Raw genomic sequence first — 23257 nt, 5'->3', positions numbered from 1 at the left:
GCAGCATTTGTGTATATTATGAGTCAACACTTTGGTATTATGACTTGTGCAGCGACTTAAACCTCTTTTTTTTTTTTTGTGCTTTGCCTCCATTTCTCCAAAAGCTATTTTTGAGAAAACAGAGAAAGACAGATGTTTGTTTATTTTTCTGTCCCTGGTCGTGGCTTCATGTTTTCAGAGTAATTATGAAAGTATTTCATTGTCTTGTGAGTGAGCTGAAGGTGGGAGTTGCTGTTTGTAGGAAACATGTTTTCTCAGTAGTGAGCTGCATGAAGTGGCTGAACAACTCCTGCAAGGATTCAGTGGAGCCAGGGGCAGTGTAGGTTGTGACAGTGGAAATAGCTGTGTGAATAAGGGAAGGTGTCAGGGGGAGTAGGAGTAGGACAGGGCAAGAAAACCAGTGCATTCCATTTAGAATAATTGTGTTCACATACTTGTGGGCGACCTCTGCCAGTCCTGTTTAACTCCATGCACTCCGAGTCCAGTAGAGACATTAAATCAAGTTTTATAGATGTGCTTCCTGATTTGGAAAAAGGATCTTGGAGAATCTCATTCAGAACTATGAGCAGACTCATCGGTGAAGGCGTGTGGCCCAGACAAGGAGACACTTCCTCATAGAAACTCCATTAAAGTGTAACATGTGACTCAGACTGTGGGTTTGTGTATCATACCGGGGAAGACAGGCCTGTACTGTAGTTTTCATCAACTCTGATTCTCTCGCTCTCCTCTTCCACAGCCAGTGACTCACCCCCTCTGCACCTCTTGCTGAGCCATTATTGCCATGGAAACCCCGAGCCAGAAACGCACCAGCCGCGGTGCCAGCGGCACCCTCTCGCCTGCCCGCATCACCAGGCTGCAGGAGAAGGAGGACCTGTGCAACCTCAATGACCGTCTGGCAGTGTACATCGACAAGGTGCGCTCGCTGGAGTCTGAAAATGCCGGGCTGCGGATGCGCATCACAGAGTCCGAGTCCTTGGTCACCCGTGATCTGTCGGGCATGAAGGGCGCCTACGAGACGGAGCTGGCCGACGCCCGCAAGACCCTGGACCAGGTGGCCAGGGAGCGAGCGCGCCTGCAGCTGGAGCTTAGCAAGATCAGGGAGGAGCACAAGGAGCTGAAAGCCAGGTAGGAGGAGCATGAAGGGACAGTGATGTCACAAAAATGGATTCAGCCACACACAGCTCATTATGCATCAAGCAGTATTGGATTACATGCAACAAAATTAGTAGTTACTGCTCTGTTAGTTAAGACACAAAGGTGAGATAATAAAGTCTCATAAAAGATTTATTGAATGGCCTTAAAGCAATTAAAGCCAAAGTCGGCTGTTGAAGTTTAAAATGTTCTATAAACTGGTCTAAAATATTCTTGTCAATTCGGATTAATACAAAAATCCTTAAGGTTGTGCTGCTGTGACGTCCCCTCATACACTTTGTCTCAGCAGCCTCAGCTCTCCCCGACTTCCAGCGTCCCTGGTTCATAATGTTCCAGAGTCAACAGCATTTCAACATTCTTGTCTGTGTGTAATGTGCCAAACCACCTCGTCATAGTGGTTAAGGTGGAGCTGCAGTCACAACACGTAAACATGTCTCTGAACGCTGTAATAATACATTTTGTGCGGTTCACACCTGTGGTTGTTCAGCACGACTGAGGCAGTGCAACACTCTAGTTTCCCAGCGGGAATGCAGTGAGGAGTCACTGTAGGTGACATTCCTGCTGGTTAAAGTTCATATGGTTCATTCATTTGACAAGTGCAATTATGTCACTTCAGGCCTGCGGGGGTGTTAGAAATAACACACCTCCAGATAAATGGACTCCACCTTTTATACACCTTAAATATAAATGACTTCTCTAATGATAGAATGTCTTTGATTACAGCGTGCGAGTCTGCTGCTTAAAGAAACTGAGGATTTTACACAATACTGACACAAGTATAGATCAATATAAAGACATAAAATAAACTGTTAGGCTCACTATCCCAGTTTTAAGATATGACTCAATTCTCTGGACAATTTCCAAAGTTTGCTTTTTTCATAGACGAAGAACGCAGTAAGAGATTGTTCCAGTCAGACGCGTTCACAACAACAGGAAATTTGTCACTCTCACATTTTTTGGACATTTTACCAGGGGGTTGGAAAAGTTCTGGAAACTTTCCGTTCTCACATGCAGCGACAGAGAGAAGCAGAGCAGCTACAGAGAGAAGCAGAGCAGCTACAGAGAGAAGTAGAGCAGCTACAGAGAGAAGCAGAGCAGCTACAGAGAGAAGCAGAGCAGCTACAGAGAGAAGTAGAGCAGCGACAGCTCCCACAGTAATTTCCAAGGAAACCAAAAATCTGTGTTTTATCCTCGGCTGTAACTCCAGATACACACGTGAACGTCAGCCTGTAGTGGCTGCGGAGGAATTTATGACCGTCCTGGCAAAGTTTCCCTCGGGTGAGAGAAGTCGTTTTCTCCTCTACTGTGTTCACTTGTATTCACAGTTTCCCTTTTAGCAGATTCTCTCTTTTTTTAAAAGAGAGGAGAAGCAACAGAATAAAGAAAAAAGACACATTAAACACTCAGGTTTCAAAAACTTTGATTGTTGAAACAGTGTGTGTGTTCACTGACTGCACACAGGATCGGTTTTAGTGCTGTTGTGTTCTTTTCTCTAAGATTGACATTGTTGACTCAGGACTGTTAAACATGTTGAGTGAATGTACATAACTCAGTGGGAGGGGCTCATGCCTGCTGCACATATAAATATACATTTAAGATATTGAGCTCTGCAGGAAATGTGTCCTTAATGTGGCTCATTATATTCTGCAGCTGCCTATAAGGCTGTCGACCTTCATTGTGGCGTCAGTGGTGGTCATCAATCCACGGTTTGTAAATTTGCTCACACGCACTGTAGGTGGGTGAGGATGTTTACTCTGTTGTGTTCTCTGGATAAAGGCCAGTGTGTGTTGAGAGAAACGTTTTATCACTTATTTATCTTTAATCTCCATAATATCCTCCATGTCACTGTGCTCCTTCTGTTTCTTCAACTGCAGGAGTAGAGAAAGGCTCCCGCAGTAGTTTCCTAGGAAGTAGATCGTAATGACGCACGTGTGGTGGAAAGAAAATCAGAGTCCAGCCTGGGCCGGCTTTATCGGTTAGACTTTAGCCAGCCTGTTTGTTGTTTGGTTGCCATGGATCTCTGGGAGTCTTGGTTGGAACGACGGGGGTGGTGACTCAGAGGTTTTTCTTCTCAAGGCCTCTGGAATGGGCTGACTGTGGACTCACTGTAACGGGAAGTGAGGTTTATTAATACACACTGAAGGGATTCTCTGGACTGCGCACTGAGCTTCAGATGGTAACAGACACAGTAAACACTGGAGCGCTGTGTCTCACAATATGTTGATTTTCTTTGTTTGACGTCCCCGAGTTTGACGGAACACACAGGAACAGGTGGAGCCCTCAGCTCAGAGCAGTTGACTGGACACACCTGTTTCGCCCAGAGGCACGACGCGGCGAATTCTCACAGACCCGTCTTTGTATGCACAACTATTCCAACAAACACATGCTCTCCCTCCCGAGGCAAACTGTTGGGCCGTGTCTCCTGACGCCACTGTCTGACTCGTTAATAATTTAAAACCGTGGAAAAGAGATTCCACATAATTTGGCAGAGGGCGGAATGTGGTGTTGTAAAATGACGAGTGAAGCCAGGTATGTAAGTTGAGGAAGCAAAAATGCTTAGAAAGACTAAACATGAGTCCTGGAGCTACACGATGTTTCCATACTGCACTTGTTTGGCGCCTCGTGCCCGATCTAACCTCCAGTTTTGCTGCTAGCTATGAAACGTTAGCCTATGTGGAGGAACTGGCTCCTCAGTGTCACTGGCTGGACTTGTTCTTCGAATGCTCCACCCAGACAGAGGAGTGGCGAGACTTACATCCAACTCACTACAAATACGTATGTAAACTAGAATGAGTCTCGCATGCCATCGCCTCAAAATCCATGAATTATTCCCTGGGAGAATTGTGAAAATGTTGAAAAACACCTTCTCTCATAATTAAGTTAAAGCAAGTTTCCCTCAGCACCGAGGGGCAGCACCAAGCACTTCAGCACTTCACATCCTTCCATCAGGTTTCATGATCGTAATCATGCTTATAAACAAACTATTATTATTTGTGGCATGTGTATGTCTTCACACTCACTGTCCAAAGTGTCTAAAATGAAAAGCGAACTCCATTTCTGTGGGTATGAAATACTCAACTCTGATCTGCTCTCTTTGAGTTTGGCTGATAAGGGTGGGACTGTTCTTGAGTTGCTGCAGAGTAAACAGCCGAGGCCTCTCCCTGATCAAATCTGCTTTGAACGCATGAAATCGTGGATTTAGCTGCGCTCGCTCTGCCACGCCCGTCCTCTGCACCGTGTGGTTTAGGGCGTGGCACCAGGTGGACGAAGCACTCAGACATTTTTTTGGTATATATACAACAGACAATGTTTTAAAAGAATAATCGCTGCTGTAGCCAAAACGTGGCCGAACTTGTTGAAGTGCAGCTGCAGCGTTAAACTCAATATAATTAAAAGATTTAGGGATGGACTGATGTACTGTACATGCTCATGTGTTGTATTCAAGGGCTGAATAGTCACGTTGGGGCCAGGGCACTGCTATCAAGGAGCACAGCAGGAAATGCCCTTATCATTTTATACACCCCCATTTCCTTCAGTGGGAATATTCTCTTGCACCACTTATCTTCTAGTATTTATGGCAAATGTTAGATATGAGCCTTTCAAAAGACTTCACGAAAACTTGAATTGAATCTTTATATTTGTGTTTTTTTAATAGTAATTTATCTTAAAGTTTATGTTGACGCTGTAAATTATTATGCCCCGATCACATTTCTTTGTCATAATGGTTTAATAATGACGTCTTAATCACCAAAATTCGCAGGTATACAGGTTATTTTAATTCAGGTAAATGCGCTAAAAAGGCTTTTTGTTTTTTGTGAGCTGGAGTCTCCTGCAGAGTCATTTGACATCAGAGAAAATGCAGAAATCCTTTCAAAAGACGTCATACACTAAGCAACACATACAGTGTGATAAACAGAATTTGTAATATTAGCCAAACCTGTATCGAGGAGAAAAAAGGGGAAGTAAAAGACAAAGAGCGGGATGGAGTGGTAGCCGCAGACGTCACGTGAAGTGGTTTAATATGAGTCATAAGTTTCAGTGAGTAAAGTTCCTATATTTAAACTGCAGGGACATTTTAAACGTCTCTACGGTAACGGCAGTATACATCCGAGCTATCTTTGGACCATGTTATGGATAACCAGGAGAAATCCAAGCTGCTCACGTCGGGTTTGTTGAGATTAAATGTTTGTGTTCAGAGTCTCTTCCTAATATGGAAAAGACCAAGACTGTATTCCTCTTCTGATCGAGCAGTTCGGTCTTTAAATCCCTTCTCTTTTAAACTGAAGCTTTATTCCGCTATAGTCAAGTGCATCATTATACTTTGAAAATACCTTTAACTACTTGGAAAGTGGAGGAAGTAGCTTTACTTCAGAATCTCAGACTGACTCTGCCACAGCGACATTATCATTATAAAGAATAAGAAATAGGTTTGAAGCAATAATACATGATTTATACTTAGAAAAAAAGTTTTCCTCCGTCACATCAGATAAAACTGGAGCATCGTCCTCCTGACATCTCTCAGACTGATCATGTGAGGTTTGTACAGAATGAATGACTTTAACGAGCTGTTATTAGCTCAGTGTAATTAGTGGGATGAAAAATGAAGCTCGCCGTGTTGCTGTGATTCTGTGTTGGTTGTTTCACAGATGGATAAAAATATCCACTGCAGACAGTCGCCTCTGGAGCACACACATTTATTTTAACACATTTATTTAAGTCTGATTACTTCCTTCATTATTTAATATGTATTGAGGCAACGCATAAGAAAAGAAAGGAGGAAGAATTCTTCCCTTTTTCATTTTTAGAATAAAGTGAACTCCTCTCACCCATCGTATCAAGTGAGTGAAAGTAAGACGAGCTGCAACACGTCGGAGTGTTTGTGTAAACATCGCCATCGTGGCGTTTGTCCATTAGCAGCTATTTCAGTTTGCAGCCATCTCGTCCAAACTCGCGTGGTTTGTCCTGAACACGGTTCTTGGCTCAATCTCTTCAAAGACCTAATTCTGATTATCACACTGCGTTCATCAGCTAAAAGAAAAATAATGTGTGACTAAAACCGATTCTGAAACACAATTTCACCAACACAGGGAATTTTGAAGAGGAAGTCGTGTCATGTGCTAACCTCCGTAATCGATATATTCTTAAATGTTTGACCTAAATCTTTACTTTATTCTCCAAATGCGAAAATAAAAAGACTTATTCTCCTCAGATTTTTGTTTGACTTTATTCTCAACATTTTTACCCCTAACCCTTGAATTGCAAAATGTATTAAAAAAATGTTTTTTCCTTAAACCTGGCCCCAGTAATCTTCCATAATTTGTCATTAGCGCAGTCTGGGGTGTAAATGTGGAGCAAAAGTTTGAATTTGGCGAAAGTCAACGAGCTCCATGTATTTTAAAGGAGGTTAATATTTCATGGGTGAAATTGAAGCTCGGCGTCACGGCCCGTGCTCCAGGCAGAAGATCAGCGTCCACAGCTGATGTCATTGTTACTGTACAGCTCCTCTCAGGCTGTTTGATCACGTCCTCTGTTCTGCTCGCCGCCTCGGGGAGAAACCCTGCTCCCCTATGCTGATCTCAGCTTGTATCATGTGACAGCAGACAATTGTCTGTCACTTTGAGTCATGCGAGGGGAGAGAAGAGCTGAGAGAGGTTTTTTTTTTTTTGTGTGTGTTTTCCAGCAGTGATGTAAAATTAAATCATTCATAAAACGTTAAATAATATTAAAAATCCAGTCTAGTGCTTTGTGATAAGAGTATTTATAGAATTTATAGAAGAGTTTTTTTTTTTTATAAAATAGTTTCCAGGTGGTTTATAGAACTGATTATTTTATTTTAATGAATTCTTTTTTTTACTTACTAGCTTAAAGGATAGAGCCAGATCAGAGCCTGACAAAAATATTAGGGAGTAAAACATTTGATATCTAAAAAAAACTAGACATATCTGCACCAAGGCCCAACAAGAACTTGAATTAGGAAAATTAACTTAAAGCATTTTTTATTCTGTAAAATTTAAAGTTTGGATATCTGCAAACACAAACTCTGAGACCAGTATGTCTGTGTAGGATTGTTTGATGGAGAGATTTTATCACAGCAGCACTAGAAAACGAAGTTTTTATCTAAATGCTTCGACCCTTTTGTTCAGACTTCATTTGGACAAGGCCTGTTGAGAGCGTGTGGCTGACGGGTCCGGTGACTATTTGTTCTCCTCAGTGTTGAACAGAAATCTCAACGATGGAAAACAGATGTTGCTTGTAAAAATGTGGTGTGTGTGTGTGTGTGTGTGTGTGTGTGTGTGTGTGTGTGTGTGTGTGTGTGTGTGTGTGTGTGTGTGTGTGTGTGTGTGTGTGTGTGTGTGTGTGTGTGTGTGTGTGTGTGTGTGTGTGTGTGTGTGTGTGTGTGTGTGTGTGTGTGTGTGTGTTGGAGTGTAGTTTATAGTGTTACAGTTTCCATAGAGCCTTCAGCAGCGGCCAAACCCCTGATGAACGGGCTAAATCACTTTAAGATGGTGGCTCTCTTTCTCTCTCTCTCCTGACTCTTCATGCTCGCTCACCCTCTCTCTACTCGGAGACCCTCCCCTTTCTTTGGAAGTGGGTATCGTGGTCGCTCTGCAACTTTAACCGTTCCCGTCACATTCGGTTCGTTCCATAACGATTGTTCCGTTTCCAGAGCTCATTTACTCTGGAATACGTTTGAGCTGAATGGGATGTTTGTCTCAGTTCTACTATAACATCAATACAGAGCAATAAGAAAACACTTTATATTTTCAGTCTGTGACGTCTCACATGTTTTGCATTAACTCTTAATGTTTGAGGAAATGTGATTCAACATTTTTACATCTTGATGTGATTCCAGTTCCAGTACTGTGCTCTTTTGTTGGCTATATGGTTAAAAACACTGCAGATGATCATTAGCATCATTTTAACTTTTTACCGCCATGTTTGTCAGATCCAGGAATACTTTTCATTTTCTTTAACTTTGTTTAACTTCATCAATTTCCCAGATAATAATTCGTGGATCTTGATTTAAAACATCAGGCACATTTAGGGGACAGATATCTAAGAGTGTGTTTAATTCGCTGAAGATCCAATTCTAGATCTAGCAGATTTAAATGTGGCGGACAGTTTGTTTCTGAGCGAGATTACTCAAACTACTGGATGGTTTACCACAAAACCTGGTGGAAGGATGTGGTATGGCTCGTAAAATGTTGGTGCAGATTTGGATCAGTGGGTGGATCCAGGATTTGTTTCTCTCTTTCTTTAACAATGTAAGATACAGGGCATTTCTAAAAAAGAGTAAAGAGTAGTTCATGGATCTCGATGACACAAATCAGGCAAATTTAAAAAGCAGATTTAAATGAGGGGTTTGAGCTCTACCCTTCTTCATAAATCTATATTTTTTATACGCTGCCACTTTCCTGTTTTTGAAATGCGTTTGATACACACACCTGAATATAGTTTATATTTCCGCATACACACACACACACACACTTTTTCCGCACACTGGCTCACACGCTTCTGGCCCAGCAAGAATTTGAAAAATACTTTGCATGTTTTTTGTTTGTTTAACGAGTTGCCAGGTGGGTGTGGTCTGTTTGCCACAGGGAACAGTGCCGAGTGAAGACAATGACAGGAAAGCTCGGGATAGATGATTAAGCGTAATTTTCAGTGTTTTACAGCTCAGGCGGCACCGTGTGCGACGTCCAGATGCAGAAAATAACTTCTGCTCTGGACCTGTGGTGTTTTCTTCCTCTTGTCAGATCTGCTGCACACTCCCCACCGAGCTCCCCTGTGTTTCCTGCCTGTTTTTCAATGCCAGTCCATTTTTTTCCTTGCCTCGCGTGAGAGCGCTCGATGCTGAGGCTCGTCCCACAACCACAATTTGGTTATTCTCCAGGCAGCAAATCCCTTTTTTATTCCTTGTAGGGTAGCGTAAGGCAACAAATGTTGACCAGAAGTCGTCACATCCTCATAAACTCTCGAAAAAAAGATTTTCTGTAGCTCAAATCTAACGTTAGCAGACGTTTTGCAGAGTATTTTATTTTAGCTCTGCTGGAAAGAACAGCTTGTCTCAGTGTTGTTGTTGTTGAATGGACGTTAGTGAAGGTGGAGAAAACATCAGGGAGTTTTCTTATTAATACAAATGAGAATTAAACCTTCTGATACAAATTGTGAGAGAAAAATGTGGATTACCAGTTCACAATCAAATATGACGCTTGAGCAGAGCAACACTTGTTACTGGCAGAGCAAGATGTTCCTGCACAGTCAAAGTGTCGAGGCTCTGCAGTTGAACCAGTTATAAAATGATGCAAAGCTGCATTAAGAAGATAAGTAGAAATACTTTTTAAACACATATTACACATGGTCACATGAGAAAACCTAAGGAACGGAAATGGGAAGATGTGGGCTGATGAAGTTTGCTTTTGTTCGGATCAACTGAGAGTTTGTAGTCGGCATGGCAACCGTTAACGAGAGCAGTTGTTATCTGGATTCGTCACTAACATTGTTTAACTTGCCGATTTCAGGTTTATTTAACGACACTGTGAAAAATGGAAAAGTGAAAAGGCAAAGCGGCCTTTTATCTTTTCAGATAATCAAATTTACTACCAGTGAAAAGTGGCTCAACCAGCATCTGACTCACCCCCTGATGAATCATCAACTAATCATGCAGGGAGGAACAAGGGGTGTTTCACACACACACACACACACACACACACACACACACACACACACACACACACACACACACACACACACACACTTACAAGCGGGAGCGGCACCATGCTTTGTTTCTCTACCTTCCGCCTGACACTGTTTTATCGAATGTACATTTTTTTTTCAAGGCTTGAATGGGACAAAGAGAGAGGACATCTAATTCTTTTCAGTCAACACAGTTTGTTTTGGTGACAGCTTAAACAAAACCATGAGCAGATGAACACTGCCCGTCCTGTCTCTCTCTGTCTCTCTCTGTCTGTCTCTCTCTGTCTGTCTCTCTCCGGCTCCCCCGCCCCCTTTGTAGCCGTCTCATCAGCTCATCAGCGCCGCTCGACATTTGCTCGGCTTTGAAACTGGAAACACTGAGAACTCTGTTCCCATCTGCCACATGTGGATGAGCATGGGTGGCCTCTGGCAAAGGCTGCGCTGTTGTTGGTTACTGATGATTTTTCTCACACACACACACACACACACACACACACACACACACACACACACACACACACACACACACAATCCTTGATGTGTTCTTCATTCCAGTAGAGACACAGGAAATGTTCATGTGCCAGCCTGTTATGTTTACTTTGCTGCATATCTGCGTCGGAGTTGCACAACACATTTGGAAAATCAGAGTTGATGTGAGCTAGCAGGCCTCATGGAGATTTACAGTCCATACATCTTCTCAAGGCCCAACAGTTCCTCTTAAACCCATTAAAACGGCACTAACTCTTTTAGAATTAGCTTAAAAAAAACTTGTAATCACTTACAAGGATTTAAATGAATAACTGAGCCCCTGACTCACTCACGGACCCATCGGGCTCCTTAGTTCTGCCGGTCCATGTCCTCAATCGGAGTCCAGGTCAAAGACTAAAGTTGACGGAGCCTTTGAAGTTCTGGCTCCTCCACTTTGGAACAGCCTTCCACAGATTATTCGATCAGATTAGATTGTTAGATTCTGTTGCTACTTTTAAATCTCGTTGTTACCTTTTGTAATCTTTAAATGTTGAATATGTTTTGACCTTGGAATACACTTTGTGCTTATTTGCTTGAAAAGTGCTGTTTGAATTAAATGATTATCATTATTATATAGAAATCAGGCCCCCAAATATGCATTATCATATCTCTCAATGTTCAAGAAAGTAATTAGTAATTCCTGAATCTGCAACCAAATTTGATGAGTTTATTCATTAGCCCCAACTAACAAACTAAGCAATGGACAGGGATGAAAACAAGGATGTAATTAATCTAAATGAAACTTTATAAAATTTATAGATTCCTCTTTTTTCCTTCTCCTTAAAAAAATGTCATTATTTCAAAATTGAATTTATTGTTCCATTTTATTTGCACAGTTGTAACAAGAATATCAACAGTTGTCCACAGATACTGGTCTGATCTGAAAATGTATTTTACTTGGAGCGTTTGGTTTTGGCTACTGGACAAGAAATCTGAAGACGTCTCAATTTACTTTTCTTAAAAACATAGACAAATAAAATAATAGTTAGAATAAATGATAATTAGATGATTCTCATATGTTTTATTGTAATATCCCTTCTACACAATATTGTACTGTACTCCTTGTTCCAGCGCTGGTTCCCTGTGTTTGTTTACTCAAACCCTGTTATTCCTCTTAGTCACCGTTTCCCTGCAGTGTTCTTCACATGAAGCTGCTTTGTGAGTGTTTAAACTGAACGTGGTGGAAATGGAAAGATGGAAGTTGGGCTATAATCGGAAAAGGGAACATTTAAAATGATCTATATAGAATTTGGCCGAAACACCTATTTTTCCACTCCTTAGTGAGTCATTGGGGAAACCCCCCCGACATGTGCCCACATATGCTTGCCAGATCGTGTGTGCGTGTGTGTATATTTATGTAACATACCATATGGATCATTGAACACTTGTACTTCATGTCAGAGGAACTCTTTGTGTAGAACTACAGGAAACAAACGAGGTGTTGAGTTGTTGGTAACCATAGCAACTCACTTCAGAGAGTCTGTGATGTTTTTTTGATTTTTTTTTTAAACACGCTGGCAGGGAAACCCTCAGTTTCCCGGGTGGGGCGGTTGTCTCGTTCTTTTTCTCCACAACTTCAGCAGATGTGCACAGTGTTGACCCCCCCCGTAGTGGGCAGCTCCCAGGAGCCTCAGTCCCTCGCAGCTTCTGCCACAAATAGGAACATGTTGGTGAACTATCAGTGAGAACGAGAAAGGCTCGATCAGCTCAATTCGTTCAAATTACGTGAAAATATCAACGTTTTACCTGTAGACATTCAAATGAAATTACAATGTAAATGAAAGGCAAACTCTTGAAAATGTCCAAACCCAATTTTCTGGACTTTTTCAGTTCAGTCTGAAGATGGCTTTAGATAAATAATATTTCGTGTTGACAGTCTGTGAATAATTTAGAGTCACTGTGGCTGGAGAGGTAATGAGGACGTGTTTCATCTCCTCCTGGGAGAAATAACCTTTTTTTAAACATGATCAATTGCAGCCAATAATATGTCCTCACATTATTAGGAGCCATCGAGTGAGCGGAGCACAGCCTGTTAGATTAGAGCATGTTGACCCTCAGGAGCTAAAAGGGATTTGTAAAGAAGGTTGGACACATCTGGCAGCTCCATCAGTGCAAAGATCACACAATGAAGCTGCAGAGACTCGTGTCTTGTGTTTGAAAATCTGGTAAATAACCTGGAAACATATTTCTGCACACAACTTCTGGAATTATTGCTGCTATTAAATCTTAAAGGAGACATCTGGTGCTTTTTTCAGTTTCTCTTTCCTCTAGTGTCTTTTATTGTGAATGTAAAAAGATCTGCGACATTAACAGGTCCAAAGTCTGCAGCAACGGTAGCTCCTCTCTTACCCAAAGAGAATCCTGCTGCTGAAGATCCTGACACACCTCGTCACTCACACCATGACCCACATTTAAATATTGCACCACTAGCTGCTAGTCTGACACGCCCCCCCCCCCCACAACAAAGCCAGGTAGGGCGAGAGCGGAGGCCGACATTTACTACATGCTCTGGAAGTGGTTGACCAATCACAACAGTGTGGGCCAACTGACCAATCAGAGCAGACTGGGCTGCATCAGGAAGGGGGGGGCTTAAAGAGACAGGAACGAAAACCAAGTGTTTTCTGACAGAGGCTGAAAAGAGGAGCTGCAGCGATAGAGGAGAGTGATGTGTTTTCTGAACATTAGTAAACTTTTTAAAGTGATACCCTAATTCGAATCATGAACCTGAATATGAGCAGAATATAAGTAAAAATCGAGATTCTTCTTCTTACTTTCAGCATTTAAACGTTAGTCGGCTCTTAAATAAATGAACTTATTTTGCTAAATGATGATTTTGTTTTGGTTCCGGCCTCTCGTGAAGCCCAGTGTTGTCTGCGTGTGGCTGCAGTCGTATAGTTCAGAACCTCCTCCAGGCGAGTAGGAAAAAAACCCGACATCCTCTCCATCTTGAGATATTTCAAAATTATCCACAGAGAAATCTCTCCGTCTTTTTTATTCCACTGCGTCCACAGTGCGGTGGAAATGGCATCCTAGCAGGTCTGATGACAAGGCCCGGGTTGCCGTGGCAACGGCATAGCAAAACAGGGGGGGGGCTTGCGAGTGGGCTTTTTTCTCTCTTTCACTCCTCGAGGCGGGGTTCGTTTCTCGTTACTGGGCTGGACAAAGATAGCTGTGAGTCATCCTTGAGGCTGGGAGCCGAGCCAACACATTCCTCCTCCTCCTCCTCCTCCTCACATTTCTCGTCTCCATTATTCTCCCTCTTTCTCTTCACCTTTTTGTCTCTTTCTTTTTGCATTTCCATCTCACCCCCTCCTTCACTAGACGGCCCTCCTCTCCCCCATCTCACTCTGTCTCTGTCCAATAGCTCCCATTTTCTCTTTGTGCTTTGAAAATCGTCACTTTATTTTGCTCTGTAACTGATTTAAAGCCTCGTAAAGCTTTGATATTGTAGCTGATGGAACGATTTAACTTTTCATTTGTTTTCTCCAAGAGAGCAGACATTTGCGTTTAGAAAGAAAGAAGGTCGGGACGTGTGGTTTACAGTCAAACAACAATAAAAAAGCATTTTTTTCCGTTTCTGTGCAGTGCTGCCATTTTGGCTCAAATGTCCCTCAAGTTTGCATATGAAGCTGCTGCCTTGTTTCACTTGCAACAGATTTCCCTTATCTTGACTTTTTTTTGCTGCCTTCTTTACGTCGTTTCCCAGAATCACATTCGCTCTCATGCCGTCTGTGTATTATTTATATGATTTATATGAAAAGTGTAATTCTTGAATAATAACTGAAGTGACTCCACATGTGTCCTGAGCCCAGACTGAGACACTTTGAGGCTTCAGTGGAACAGAATGTAAACAGAGTGTCGGAGGATATTTACGCTGGACCGCTGTAATTATACAATTCCAACTGGATTATATAAACGGGTACTCCCAAGCAAATGGCTGCAAAACACACACACACACACACACACACACTCTGCATTTGATTATGTAAATCATATATGAGAACACAGACATACAGTCGTGCTGTATATGCTGGCGTACGGATTTTACAACACATCAAATTGATGTGAGACAAGCAGGCAGACGCACTCTGTACACAAATGCACTTAACCTACACGGTGGTACACACACATTTGGCAGTCGACACACATGCACCAGTACAACCCACACACACACAAAGAGAGGGAGAGGATTTTTCGAGTGTTCTTTTAAGCCAAGATCCAGGAACAGCATCCTGGAGCTGCCAGGAGCAAAGCAAACATGTTAAAGAACAGAACAGACCAGTCGTTCATATCAGATAACTGAAGTAGTTATTAATATTATTATATGATGTTTTTGCATTTGACTGATCCACTGATTTCTGTTTGTAATCCAACCGTAGTAGATCTGTGGTTTAACTCATTAGTGTATTGTTGCTCTGTGGCCTCTTGTTGTCAGGTGTTCTCTCTGGTTCATCGCTACATTTGTTTATGAAGAGGAAACAAACTCGCAGCGTAGTGAATCAAACCCTGTTCTAACCTTTAAGTTGCTCCTGGAGTCGATCCACCGTGTCCATTAGTGCTAATCAACGTCACAGCAGTCACCTACACACACTCTGCACGCGCTCATCAGTCTGCACAACCACACAGACAGAGCTGTGTGGTTTCAAGTGAGGTTTATCTCCAGCTTTAAACAAAAGTGAAAAGGTGTGTGTATGGGATATATCTCTAATGGCTTCACACTGTACAACCCAGTTTAATAGAACAGAAAACGGCGTCTCTCTCTGTCTCGTTCTCATTTAACAGACCTCTTTCGGCACTTTTTGGCTTTTTTTTATTTGAGTCCAAAACGTGTTAATGAGCAGGACTGTGGTTAAATGTTCCACTATAACAACAACATTCTTTTCATCACACCTACAGAGCTGCACACGCCTCAAGGAGCCAGGAGTTAATAGTCAGTAAAAGGTTTTTACAGCAGTAGCTATGCCTCATTTTACCCTGGTTACTAATCTGCCTGTCTGCTGATCTGCCGCCTCCACACAGATTGACAGATTGTTGAACATGTTCATATGCAGGGAGCCGCGTTACTGTAGGCTTCGTTCTTTGTAGCGCCAAGAATTCAGGGAATGTTTGTAGGTGTGTGTGTTTGTGTGTGTGTGTGTGTGTGTGTGTGTGTGTGTGTGTGTGTGTGTGTGTGTGTGTGTGTGTGTGTGTGTGTGTGTGTGTGTGTGTGTATCTCTCATGTTGTGGGCACACAAATCTGTTGCTGTCACATAATGGGACCTATCTTTCCTATGGGGGCAAAAGGCAAGTCCCTATTAACGTAAATCATTAATTTGAAGAGCTGGATGAGGCTTAGGGTCCAGTGGTTATGGTTAATGTTAAGGATTAGGTTTTGGTTAGACTGTCCACAATGAATGAAAGTCAATGGAATATCGTGATAAGGATAGCTGTGCTAACCGGTGTGTGTGTGTGTGTGTGTGTCTGTGTGTGCGTTCCTGTCTGTTCTGGGCTGTTTTCCTGACACATTCTTTCTGCATATAACTATAATCTCAACTACACCTGGGTCGTGAAGACTCACATTCTTGTCTCTCTTTATGAGCTGATATTTTTAAAACAGAAAAACGTTGACGGCTCAGTGACAAACTGAGCTTCTTTCTTCTTGTGTGTTCACAGTAACATAGAGCCACTTGTCGAGCGGAGAAAAATGGGGGCAGACAATCTGCCCTTGAGCAAGACTTTTACAATCAGCTGCTAAATGGTAGAGGACTGTGTTTGGCCTGAGCTATGAGTGAGGTTTATTTATACAAATTGGTGCAATGCTGCGACAATAGGAATGTACGAACATCTGGTCCAACATCTGGTCATTTAAATTCAATTATGGGCTCTGGAGTAAGTAACTGTTGCATTTCCACAGAATGTATAGATGCAGGTTTCTTAGATAACCCAGTCTAATCCTACAGTCCTGCTCTAGTATAGATACTACATAGAAATAAAGGGTAGACTGAATATTAGAAGCACCTCTCAGTAAATCACAATACAAGTCAACATCACCACAAACTACAGTCTCCAAAATGACCATAAAGTGGAATCAGCAGCTCTGTAGAATAGAACCTGAGCTTTATAACTTTCATTAAGATTGAGTTTATTATTTTTAGTGAGGTATTCATGTCTAGTTTTATTCTTCATGTGGATTTATCATACTTGTTTAATTTGGACCCACTCAAACTTTCTTTCTTTCTTTTCCTATTTTTTTTCCCCTTGAGTTTCCACGCTGACGCTCTCAAAGCGTGATTGCACATCTGCAAAGCATCAGCGCGATGTTTGCTCTCGATTTGATTTAATTTCTTCTGGTCATTAAAGTCTCCTTCGTGTTTCTCACTGAGCCACTTTATCTCTCTCTTAAGCATAAGAATATTTACAGGGAGTTTGTCGTTCACTCTGCCCGTTCGTCCAGACTCTGGCTGTTCTCGCACCCGGCTGCCGGTGACCAGAGGACTGTGAGGTCTGTGTAAGCAGCCTGGAAGCCATCTCCTCCAGCAGATGGCCATTATTAGTGACAATGAAGTCTAGCCTCAGGGCCAAATAGAATAACGGGGAGCCCATTTCCTCCTTGGCTGTGCATGAAGAATATTACTAACAACCTTTCTCTCCACCCTTCTCTCTCCTCCTCTTCTGCTGGGAGTGTGTTCTTTTTCCATGGCTGCCTCCAGGTTTTTCTTTTTTTTTTTTTACTTCAACCCAGTACTCGCAATTGTTTCCTGTGGAGACTTTAGAGGAGAGGAGGAGCAAACATGCACAAGCACATGCGCAACAAACGTGAATTCTTTTAATTCAACACAGGTTCCCTTGAGATGGAGCTAAATAGGCCCCTTTTCATTGCAGAATGCTCATAACAGTGCACTGATGTGTTGGCCTGAGGTCAGTTCACATCAACGGTGGACAACTGCTGCACTCACAGGACTGTACAACGGCAGCTTGTGTCATTCGCCGCTTCTGTCACGGCAGCACAGTTACTCAGCGCTCAGGTTTCAGCATCGTGTTCTCATTAAGTACGAGCTGATCACATGACTCAAAGTTACCAAAGAAACACATTAACTGTGTGTGGCGAATAGAGCAGGTTATATAAACCTTGTACAGAACTACTTTTAGTGGATTAATTAAAAATATTGTTACACAGGAAAGTCAAGGAAACTATTAATGTACAGCACCATTTAAACACAGAGACATTTAAGTGCTTAACATGAATTAGAAAAGTAAAATAAAGTTAAAACAGAATAAACAATCCAGTAGTATTTGTGTAATCCTTCCCCCTAACAGACAAACAAAGAAACAATAGAAAACATAACCTCCTCCTCGGAGGTAACGTTTGAGTTTGTGAAGCCACGAGAATAAATCACAAAGCTCGGAACTGGCCCAATCGTCTTCCTCCCAAACTGCTGAAGACATGAGTCACAAAAGCAAATGATTCATTAATTTATGTTGATAAGAAACAAAGACATGCTCAACTGCCAGAAGAGGAAGAGAGGCCACGATTATAACTCACCAACAGGGATTAGACAGAAATATACATCAGAAGGCGATAATGACGCTTCACAGCCTCGAAGAAGCAGCAAACTAACGTCCACATTGTCTCGTGTCTTCACAGGAACAGTAAGAAGGAGTCGGACCTGGAGGCGGCTCTGGCCAGACTGAGGGACCTGGAGGCCTTGCTCAACTCTAAAGATGCTTCACTCAACACCGCTCTGGGGGAGAAGCGGACCCTGGAGGCGGAGGTGAAGGACCTCAAGGCCCAGCTGGCAAGGGTAAAAACATGACACAAGAAAGTCTTTCAGAAAATAAAGAAAGTCCTGTTTGTTCATATTGTTGTGGCTCAGCTCGAGTCTCAGGGTAATTCAGGCTAAAACCATAGGCTGTATATAAAGATGGACGTCATGGCTGCTGCCCCAAAGTGAAGCCAAATTGGTTTTGATTGCCACCTGGTAGCTGGCTGCAGTATCAGCCAGGTCATTAACCCTGCCTCCTCCATGTTAGTGGATGGGACATGGTCCAGACTTAAACGTCAAAGCACATATCACATTGTGAAACGTTGACAGCTAAGACTAACTCGCGATTGGCTCCAAAGTGGGAAAGATGGGGTCGTTCATATCTGGGATATTTTGGGCTCATTTCTGGGCACTGGGGGGAAAGTGGAGAAGCATCTTCCATCTTTATACAGTCTATGATAAAATTAAACAACATATTTTTATAGCAAATCCTTCTAATGTTGTAGTCAATCTTGTTCTTAACGTACCTTGCTATAGAAACACTTATTTTAACATTACTTCGACATTATACATTATTTCCCTCTCAATTTATACAAAATTACATTTATTGTGAGAGAGTAATAATGTAAAGTTGAAAATCAATCCTTATTTTGAGGACATCACCACAGTGACATGTGAGATGATGTTGATTTCCTGGTGTGGACACTTTCTCTTCCTCCTGTTCAATTTAATATGAACCTTGCAGGCAGTTGATTATGAATGAGGACATTGTGGACACGAGTTTGAATCCTCTGTTTGTTTTATCAATGAACTGCACTCCAGGACACATGCAAATAGAGTTGTGGCCTTCCTCCACCTACTGGTCACACGTAGGAACTGCAGGGTTTGCCTTGAAAAACACAGTTCATGACTCGATCACTGCTGCACAGATTTCACCTTGGGCTGCGTTAGATTTTTGGAACATTTCTCTCATCTCTCCTTCCTCTCCTCCCTCCCAGTTGGACGGAAACTTGGCCGATGCCAAGAGGCAACTGCAGGACGAGATGTTGAGGAGAGTGGACGCCGAGAACCGCCTGCAGACCCTGAAGGAGGAGATGGAGTTCCAGAAGAACATCTACAACGAGGTTCCTACTCTTCACCTCCACCCTTCTATTCTTATTCCACCGTCTCAGTCATCTGTCCTACTTTCCATCTTCCACAGGATATTGATTCACTTCCAACCACCTACTTGTTTTGCTTTACCCCCTTCAGATTTGTCTCGGCAGACCCAATTTCTTTGCTTCTCATCTCCACTTCATTGCATATTAGCTGTATTTTAACATAAATATTTAAAACACAGTAGAAGTAGCATCATAGTCACATTTTTAAAATTTGTGGTCATGTCCCAGTCGCACTGGCAACATGTGTGTTTTGTTTTCCAGATTGATTAAACGTAGTTTACAGGTCCGTGGATTTAAATAAAATCTCTAGACAAGTAATTACTGAACAGCGACTGACTAATAACTGCAATTATCAACCATAACAAGTTTTTACTGGTGAATTCTTTAAAATAGGTTTTCGTACCCAAATAAAATAAACCAAACATCAGTATAAATCACATCTGTGGTTTAATAAAAGAATAAAAGGACAAATCAGTTGTTGTAAACCAAGAAACCAAACATCACTAACATGCATTTAAATGTGTTTTCCAGCATCTAATGTCGCTTCTTCCTTTTCTCTACAGGAGTTGCGTGAATCCAAGCGTCGCATGGAGACTCGCATGGTGGAGATTGACGGCGGGCGGCTGGATTTCGAGAGCAAGCTGGCCGAGGCCCTGGCTGAGCTGCGAGCCCAGCACGAGGATCAGGTCCGCATCTACAAGGAGGAGCTGGAGAAGACCTACCTGTCCAAGGTGGGTCTGGATGCTGCTGGAGCTCTGTCGCCACCTAGAGGCGAAGCAGAGGCTCAGTATTCTTTGTAGTTGTGGGTTTTTCTTATTAAATAGTTAATCCGATTAAGCGCATTATTTATTTACACCCTAATAAAAGAATCCGAGTTGCGTTTATCTGCTTATTGATCTAAATTCAGGAGGAAAATTAATTTCATTGAACCACTGTCCACTGGGGAACTTAATAAGGAATCTGGATAAACACAACAGCTCTTTTTGACATTGGATTTTTCTTTTTGTGTGAAAGAAGCTAAATCTAAACCAATCTTTATTTTCTTAATTGACCATTTGAGGAAAATACTTTGGGAATTGCCGATTGCGACTCCGTTAAATTAATAAAAAGGATTCTAGGAAGGAGTTCAGAGCAGTGAACCTCTGCCATTAGCTGACTGTGCGTCTCTGTGTCCCTCAGCTGGAGAACGCCCGTTTGTCCGCTAACAGCAACAGCAACATGGTGGGAGCCGCCCACGAAGAGCTGCAGCACACGCGTGTTCGCCTGGAGAGCATGTCAGGACAGTTCAGCCTGCTGCAGAAACAGGTACCTGACGTGGCCAAGAACGTTCCAAAACACTGCTCTAAGCATTATTGATCTAACATTGACCTTCACCTACACACATCGACTCCTGTTTGTGTTGTAACAGGCTGCTTAACTAACCCACCTCTGTGCGTTCTCTCCACATCAGCTGTCGGCCAGCGAGGCCAAGGTGCGCGAGCTGGAGGAGGCTATGACGCGGGAGCGGGACCTGATGAGGCGGCGCATGGAGGATAAAGAGCGCGAGATGGCTGAAATCCGAGCCCGCATGCAGCTGCAGCTGGACGATTACCAGGAGCTGCTGGACATCAAACTGGCCCTGGACATGGAGATCAGTGCGTACAGGAAGCTGCTGGAGGGAGAGGAGGAGAGGTGAGATTCACCGGCCCACGTCCTGGACGGTCCACGTGCAGATATGCTGAGTTTCTTCTGCTTGTTCTTCTGCTTGTCAGTGGCTGTTTTGAAATATATCAAGATCTTTAGAACGATCTTTCCTGGAATTAACGACAGTATAAAGTGTTTCTGAAACCTCAATAATGGACAGTTTAGTAGAAACAAATTGACATCACGTCCACCTGGTAGTTTACCTGGTTAAGCAGGTGCCTGACGTGGGGAGGCTGCTTGTCTTCTCGTCTCCTTCCCCCTTTCACACCGGACCTGTCCTCTCAATGAACACATAAAATACACAATAAATATCTAACAATAACAACTGACAGTGAACAAGACACAGCCTCAGTGAAAGCAATAATCACAGGGACAGAAAAGTCAATAGGGATCGTATTAAAGCTGTTGACAGGTTGTAGGAGGATTTCACACCTGCCTTGTTTGATTTGGAGCTTCAGACTTTTACGTTTAGTCTGAATCAGAATAACAGGTGTGAAACGTGGTACAGACCAAACGCGGTGACCTCGGTCTGTATCTATGTTCTAAACCTCTTCCTCCATCCCTCCCCAGGCTGCGTCTGTCTCCCAGCCCTCCAACCGTCAAGGTCTCGATCGCACGAACCTCTGGCTCAGGCCACAGCCACACCAGCCGCCTGCTGCAGTCGGCCACCACCGCTTCCAGCAGCCGCAACTCCTCCGGTGCAGCCAGTTCCAAGAAGCGCCGCCTCAACGACAACGACAGCGAGACGTCCAGCATGGCGGGCGGCGCTGTGACCAAGACTCGCCTCAGTCAGCACGCCTCAGCCAGCGGCCGCATCACTGTGGACGAGGTCGACCTGGAGGGCAAGTTCATCCGTCTCGGCAACAAGGCCGACGAGGTACCTGAGTCCATCCATCATCTGTCTTCAAACTCTCTCAACCTGCTTCAACTGAAACTGCTCCTCACAAAGTGATAATGACATAATACTCAGCTCAGACTGACAAACAGTCTGTATAGTTTCTGTTATTAACAACATCTTTAATTAACGTTTCTTAATGTGACTCATGGTTATTTATGCAATTTGGTGTAGATCCAAATGAAAATCTGGATCTAGAGAATTTAAATGTTCTCTAAAGGGGACTTGGTGGAGTTTATCCACTTTACTGACTTTCTAGTTTTCTGTTTGATGCTTCGTTGCCTTTCTGTTGTTTCCTCTCGCCTTTGAATAATTATTTATTGACTAAAATAAAATGCTCTGTTTCCATGTGTCTCATGCAGGATCAGCCACTTGGCAACTGGCAGGTGAAGAGACAAGTCGGGAGCAGCACCCCGATCGCCTACAAGTTTCCCCCCAAGTTCACCCTGAAGGCTGGAGGAGCCGTGACTGTAAGTATCGTTTGTCTGTAAACATGCATACAAGTTCACTGGGCTTCTTCCTGTGTGTCAGGAGCAGTCTGACAGTTCCTGGTTGAGTACATGATCCCTCTGACCTCTGACCTCTTCAGATCTGGGCTGCATCTGGCGGCGGAAGCCACAACCCTCCCACTGACCTGTTGTGGAAGACCCAGAACTCTTGGGGCACCGGCGACCTCCTGCAGACCAGCCTCATCAGCGCCAATGGAGAGGTTCGGACTCACTTCACCTCCATCACACATTTCTGTTCCTTTAACTGCAGTAACTCAATTATTTACCTCACCACCAGGAAATGGCCATGAGGAAAGTGACCCGCACCCTCTTCCGTGAAGATGAGGAAGATGACGACATGGTAAGAATTCCTCTCCTGTTGGAGAAACGCATTAAAACATCCAGTAAATCTGAGAAGCTCATTCATTAAACATCAGGAACAACACGCCTCTCTCGCCTCATCTCCAGCGTTGAGTTAACTCACCCTGTTGTGTGTCTCCCCCTGCAGGGAGCTCACAGCACCAGCGGCGGGGAGAATGAGTACAACCTGCGGAGCCGCACGGTGATCTGCGACTCCTGCGGGCAGACGTCGGACCGCAGCGGTGGCGTGTGCAGCAGCGGGGGTCTACCTGAAGGCCTCGTGGGACATTCCTTCTTCATGGGCAGCAATGAGCCCAGACAGGTACTGTACTATTACTGTGTTACAACACAAGGACAAGGACTTGAAGCATTGCAGCTTGTATAACATATTATTTTACATGATTTAATTCAAACTTTTCAAAGAAATTTGCAGAGAAACAATTAAAAGTCACAGGAAAGTAGATTTGGAATCCGGTTTCTTCACCGTCTGTGTTTAGGAACATGTGATCTCCTGCACGATGCATCTGATGACACTGAAAACATGAAATGATG

At 43.2% G+C, this 23257-nt stretch overlaps 1 protein-coding gene across 2 annotated transcripts in view; it reads left to right on the top strand.

The window, feature by feature from the left end:
• Nucleotides 1–23257, top strand: part of lmna (lamin A) — a 31298-nt gene that overhangs the window by 5775 nt on the left and 2266 nt on the right. For both annotated transcript variants that reach the window (XM_035164440.2, XM_035164441.2), the window contains 11 exons: nucleotides 737–1125; nucleotides 18002–18158; nucleotides 19118–19243; nucleotides 19843–20010; nucleotides 20459–20584; nucleotides 20730–20950; nucleotides 21533–21839; nucleotides 22220–22327; nucleotides 22447–22566; nucleotides 22644–22706; nucleotides 22854–23027. In XM_035164440.2, coding sequence (XP_035020331.1) covers nucleotides 782–1125; nucleotides 18002–18158; nucleotides 19118–19243; nucleotides 19843–20010; nucleotides 20459–20584; nucleotides 20730–20950; nucleotides 21533–21839; nucleotides 22220–22327; nucleotides 22447–22566; nucleotides 22644–22706; nucleotides 22854–23027 — 1914 coding nt within the window. In that variant the 5' untranslated portion in view covers nucleotides 737–781. The remainder of the gene's footprint in view (nucleotides 1–736; nucleotides 1126–18001; nucleotides 18159–19117; nucleotides 19244–19842; nucleotides 20011–20458; nucleotides 20585–20729; nucleotides 20951–21532; nucleotides 21840–22219; nucleotides 22328–22446; nucleotides 22567–22643; nucleotides 22707–22853; nucleotides 23028–23257) is intronic.

This window comes from Hippoglossus stenolepis, chromosome 8 (assembly GCF_022539355.2).
Source record: "Hippoglossus stenolepis isolate QCI-W04-F060 chromosome 8, HSTE1.2, whole genome shotgun sequence".
NCBI classification, from domain to species: domain Eukaryota; kingdom Metazoa; phylum Chordata; class Actinopteri; order Pleuronectiformes; family Pleuronectidae; genus Hippoglossus; species Hippoglossus stenolepis.
Note: the sequence above shows the minus strand (reverse complement) of the source record. Positions and strands in the feature narration are given on the sequence as shown.